The 6,000-nt window shown below is 38.9% G+C and overlaps 1 protein-coding gene across 3 annotated transcripts in view; it reads right to left on the bottom strand.

Annotated features, from left to right (window-relative positions):
* Window positions 1-529: 529 nt before the first annotated feature.
* SLAIN1 (SLAIN motif family member 1) overlaps window positions 530-6,000 on the bottom strand; it is a 50,038-nt gene continuing 44,567 nt past the window's right edge. For all 3 annotated transcript variants that reach the window (XM_066545090.1, XM_066545091.1, XM_066545092.1), the window contains 2 exons: window positions 5,587-5,878; window positions 530-1,636 (listed from right to left, as the gene is read on the bottom strand). In XM_066545090.1, the coding sequence (XP_066401187.1) occupies window positions 1,561-1,636; window positions 5,587-5,878 (368 nt within the window). In that variant the 3' untranslated portion in view covers window positions 530-1,560. The remainder of the gene's footprint in view (window positions 1,637-5,586; window positions 5,879-6,000) is intronic.

Here is a 6,000-nt window from a genome sequence, read left to right as displayed (position 1 = left end):
GATTTTAACTGTATTAAAAGAACCTCAGTGTGAAAAATTACCTGTTTATTTCTGTTAAACAACACTATGCTGTGCAGAGATCCTAGTGCACTAGTATATATCACTTCTCAGCATAATGAAAGTTTTACTCACAAGTATTTCCCCTCTGCTTTTTATTTTAGCTTGCCCTTTTCAGAAAAGCAGGTCCTCAAGCAACTGTGGAGCAAAACTGAGAGCAAATTCATAGCCACAATGAAAGGTACACAATCTCTGTTTTCCATTGCAAGTCATACTTGCATGCTCTAAACATTAAATCGAAAAACTCCCTTAAGATCATAGTTAGATTGATTTGAGAATAATACATATTTTTCTTCTAGCCACACCATGGCTTCCTAACACAATTTAAAAAAAATAATTTTTTATGTAACTCAGTTACTATTTGCAAAAATCCAGAATAATCTTTATAAAAGTTAAGTAAAAACTTATGGAGCTAAGTAGATGTGAGTAGCTAAGTTCTCACAATGTTTACACGGCACACTGAAGAACAGCATTATTGCTGAAATAGATTCTTTATTTCCTGAAACATTCCAAAACAGCAGTATACACAGTTGTAATCAAATATTAAGTCATATGCCATTATAAGAAAGCATTGATTAGTGCAACTGGATTTTGTAAAAGATCTATCAAAAAGATTTATTTGCATTAAAACTCATTTTCCATAAGCAACTGTTAATAAAACATTACAATTTTATTCTTTGTAATAAAGTACTGAAAATCAACAGTAGTTTTAGGATCACTGTACCTTTTGTAAGTGCAATGTGATTTATGCTGCCATTTAAATACAAAACACTATGACAATAAATTAACAATTCAACAAATGGTGATAGACCAACAAAACCATGCTGACCCAGCTGGATGACAATTTCCAGTGAATGCTACCTTTTTTTTTGTGCTTCTGCAACATAAATATACTGCTTTGTATTGCCAATTGGTAAGATTCTGTAAGATATGTTTCTAGCACTAAAAAAGTACATTACCCCAAAAATATCATTTATGGCACAGAAAAAGTTAAATTATCTCTCTGTAGTTCAAGGTTCAGGCAAGTTTAAATGAACTTAAGTATACAAAATAAAATGTACTGAAAACACTAGAAAAAAATTCAAGCACATACTTAAGTACCCCAAAATTCAAAATAAAATGTGTGATGCCTTTACACTGAATAAATTATCTCAGAACTTCAGTATGGCAAAGCTGCCCAAAAGCAAAATCTCCTAGTTCGTTCCAAGGAAATATTCTTGTATTTTGCACACATATAATACTTTCTTCAGTTCCAAATGCCAACACTGCCATTGTTAGTCTGATAACAATGCAGCTGTTCAGGCAACTGATTAAGTGCAATATTTAGTATTTGACTTGAAGATGTTCATTTTTTAAAAATGACATGGCATTTTAGATGGTTACACATTAAGATCCTGGGGAAAATAATACTGTATGACCCTCCTTTTCCAAATCATTGTTACCCAGCCAGCTGGGTAATGAAATCCACATTATGTGTTCTCCACTGTTGAGGGGCATCCTTCATCAATAGCAGCCATCTCTCCAGTTCCCATCTCGTATCGTGCTCAGTGATGACAGTGGCTTTGGAGGCTGAAGGAAACTGTATTAACCAAATGACAAGGGGGAAAAAAAAGGAAAAGAAGGTCATAATTCCTGTGAAAGATCAAGGTAAAAGACATCATTTACTTCTGCAGTAACAATGGCTTTGGGGCTTGCTTAGAGACATCCCTCTGGTGCATTTCTGGCTACATATTAATGCACATATAAAGATCTAAGGTGAAATTAAGGGTACTTCCAATGAGAAGAGCATGAAAGATTTGTAAAAAGGAATTGAGTGAATAACTGTAGTCATGAATGAGATGCCTCTAAATGGCATCTCATTTTCAGGGATAAAGATAGTAAAAACATATTTTTGTCACTATGGGCAACAGAGAGCTAATGGGAAACACTTCCCAAAAAGCTCAGCATGCTCATAAAAAACCAGCAGTTTGTAAAAGTACCATGCAAGCAGCAAAGAATTTCATCAGCTGGAGAACTCCACTAATTCTGCTCCAGACCCTCTTTTATCTGTCACAAGACATGTGATGATGTGTTTCCAGACCCACCAGTTCCAGCACTGCAACTCCTGACAGGAACTCATCATCCCCTGGGTCACCACCCTCACACCTGGGCTGCATCTCTCACTCATAAATGAGAACTTCCAAAACACTTCCGGACCATCTTCCAAACCCTCCAGGTACTACTGAGGCAACTATTTCAAGTAAAACTAAACAAAGGAAAAACAACCATCTGACTTGATCTTAAGTACTGGTAACACAGCAGGCTCTGTACCTAATTTGCCACAGCCATAATTATGTCACATCCCAATTGGCTGAAAAAAATGTGTTCTATTTCATATAAAAGCAGACATCAAGCCTTGTTTTCACATTACTCTGTTTTTATTATAAGTTACTGATGCCTCCTCTCCCTTCCAAATGCTTTTTGCTGTAAAAAGGCAGAGATATCTTGTAAAGCAGGCAGTCAGTAAGTCAGTCAACAGAGCAGCTTCAACTCTCTGCTACCACTTCTTTTCTAGTAGCAAAAACATTGCACCTAAGTAAAAACATTTGGTTAAAGTTAGATTCAGCCAAGCTGCTTTTGTGCAGCTCCACTTCAGTGCAGCATCATTTATCTTTGATGTAAATCCAGTTACTTGAGACTAAGAACATAATCTGCTTCTGCTGTTTTCTGCAACTGCTGCTTTCGTTTCCAGAGAAAAAAGAAAGCATATTTAATAATCATCAAAAAAAACCCCAAACCAGAAAGGGAAAAAAAAAAAAAGGTAACTTAAAAATAATTTGTAAGAATACTGCTATGTATCTAGAGGTGAATCTCTGCTACAGTGCACTGACAGAAAAATGTGCCAGCAATGAAAACCATTTCAAACAAGCACAAGCTGTCAGTATGACATCACGTGGCTTGAGACAACAGAGTTTTGGAGGAGTCATTGTGCATTTCCACTTTTCCATCATCAGCTGGATAGCAGCAACTGGCTCCAGTCCAAGGCAGCATGAATAGGCAAGCCCTGACTCCACAGGTATGCTTACATTCCTGCCACACTTGTGCCTGGTATCTGGCACGATCCAGACCCTGAGCTGCTGACTGACATTCTGGCTTTAGCTGGAACCTGTCTCCTCACTGTGGCCTTGTCTGGAAACTGGGAGTGTTGGCTGACCCTGCTCACCATCAGTGCTGCTCTAGGCTGGGCACTGCAGGGCAGCCCAGCTGTCCCACTCAGCTCCCTGCTCACCCTGCCCTAAGGGCAGCTGCCCCCACCACCCTTCACACTGCATAAAGTTAAAACACACAGAACTGGAAGGTGGGGTCTGCAAGAAGCCCTGCAACTGGAGTTGGAAAGGGATGAGAGTTTTGTGGATCCACTCAACAGGAGGAAAAAAAAAAAAGGTGCTGTTTGAATTCTAAGGCTAAGAAGAGATGGATTACACTATCACAATTTCTTTACACTGCTTGAATCACTGATGGTAAGGAGAAAACCAGTTAATATTTACTTACTTTTCCTGGCTATTATAATTTTTTATTACAAATTGTTAAAAGCACTCCCTCCTCCAGTGTTTCATTCTATGCAGTAAGTACTAAAGTTCCCTAATGCAACCCCAATAAAATGTGTCTAAGAACCCATTTTAAGTATCTAAAATACCAGTAACTTGGCTACTTAACAGTCCAGCCAAAGGTAGGAAGACAGATTTGCTCTGAGTGTGCACTTCTCCCTAAACATCTGATTTATTTAAAAAAACAAAAGACCTGTTCTATTTTTAATCAAGTCATGACTACAAACACTATTTAAGTTTGAAAGAAGACTCTTAAACTGATAATCAGAAATACAATTAATTAGAAAATACCACAGTGAAAAAAATGACAACTGAATTCCTTCCAACAAAAGTCTGTATGAACTGAAACTGTTTGTGTTTTTCCAAATGAATCTATAAAATTGAACAAGGGTTCAGAGGAACTGCAGGCTGACATCCAGTCTACCTGGGGGTTTTGAGTCCCATGAACTCCGCACTCCCACAGTGCCAAGACCTTCCATCTTCAACCATCACTGGTTTGGCTCTATGGCAACACAGGATGCTCCTAAGGCACATTGGTGGGAAAGGAGACAGGAGCCCAGACTTCCTGGACTATAAATAGTTTTGTTACTGATTTGAATCAGCTTCTAATAAAAACAGTGTTGAGAGTATAGTGTCTCAGTCTCCCACAGAAACCCCTTAATTTTGTTTTTCTTTAATATTGTCTGTTGTAGGAGAAGTTACAAAATAGCAAGGGACTGGTCTTCATGACCCAGAAAGGCTTTTTCACATATTGCTATGAAAGATTTAAGAGCTCTGCAGAAGAACATGAAGTAGAGGAAACGAAAAAGAAAAAAGGAAAGAAAACCCTCAGCTATAAAGAAGTCTAAGTGAGAGAGCTTCCTGCTGAGAGCAAAGAAGGTTATAATAGAAATCTCATGGTACAGTCTTCATCAAAGAAGAAACCTGACGGCTCTTTATCAAAGTTTCACCACAGTTGGTCAAAATCTGCTGTTAGTCACATCAGTGTAATCCCCAAGTAACTCAACCAAAGAGAGAATGTGAACAATTGAACTTATTCTGGATCTAGCCAGTATGTAGTGAAAAGTCCAAGAATGATGAGAGCTAAACAGTGACAGTCCATCCAACAGAAAATGAAGTGGCCACACAGCAGGCCCTCACAAGAGGAGGGATGTGTGCAACGCAAAGAAATAATTGGAGGAGTTAACACAAGTTGAGAGAAGTTTTTCCTTGAGAAGACTTAATTCCTATTAGTTACAGAACATGCAGCGAAGACTTTAACTCCCAGCTACGATAAGGTGATTAAAACACATCTTTCATCAAGACTATTTTATTGCTTGACCCAAAAATAATTAATTTGAAAATTAATTTCTCTCTTTTTTACATGCAAAAATTTGCATTTGCTTACAGTACAGCTTATTGCAACTCTGTGATAGTCCAGGATCCCTGTGTGCTTATTGTCTCCCAGCTGGAATTGAAAAAATGCTGGTTCAACCCGTGACTGTACCATCCACATTATTTCCTTCTGCACAATGCTGTAATGGTACAACATGCAGTTTTACAGACTACTGCCATTTACAACAACAGGGATGCAGCTCTTTCTATGTGAGCACTCTAAGATTAGCTCATGCCATGACACTGAAATAGCAGTAGGCACAAGTCAGGGAGAAGGTAAGCCACATCAGTTAATGATATGAGGTTTGTGTTTGTTTGGATTTCTTACTGACAAGTGGCAATCCATTCCTATTCACATGTGATTACACACTATCCATGATCAGAGTTTACCAGGGGCTACCAGCATGCACTGTCCATCACTATTTCTGGCAAGTGATCTTCACCCATTCAGTGACTCAGCACAGAAGCTTATGGTTTACAGCTCCATATTCAGGAGGTAAAAAACTTCCACAATTTAAGTCTAAGCCTAAGCCATCCACACAGAGACTGAGGCCTGCTTAACTCTCACCTTCGCACTGGCTGTGCAATTTTACTTCTGGGAATGCCACTCCCATTGACGGCCAGCGATGGTCTTGGAAGAGCACTGCGCCCTACGATGCCTTGACCAGCAGTCTTGTTTGGCATTGGGATCCCAGTGTTGGAATACAGCTGTGAGTTGCTGGACACTGGAATACTGCTACTGGTACTACTCCCTTGTACAGTTGGGCTTACATAGGCAGTAGCTTTGAGAGGCTGTCTGACAGACACTGGAAAATGTCCCACACTGTGAACTCGGTGTTGAAGCTGTCCTGGTGATGGAACTGTGAAGAGTGGTAGAAAACAAAGCAATAAGGTCAGTATGCAACAAATAAGACCAGGTAGTAATGCTCATTTCTAGATAGATCTGAGTAAGGATAAACACATCATTATACAATTTACTTGC

This window comes from Molothrus aeneus, chromosome 2 (genome assembly GCF_037042795.1).
Source record: "Molothrus aeneus isolate 106 chromosome 2, BPBGC_Maene_1.0, whole genome shotgun sequence".
NCBI classification, from domain to species: domain Eukaryota; kingdom Metazoa; phylum Chordata; class Aves; order Passeriformes; family Icteridae; genus Molothrus; species Molothrus aeneus.
The sequence above is the reverse complement of the archived record's forward strand: the minus strand, read 5'-3'. Positions and strand labels throughout refer to the sequence as shown.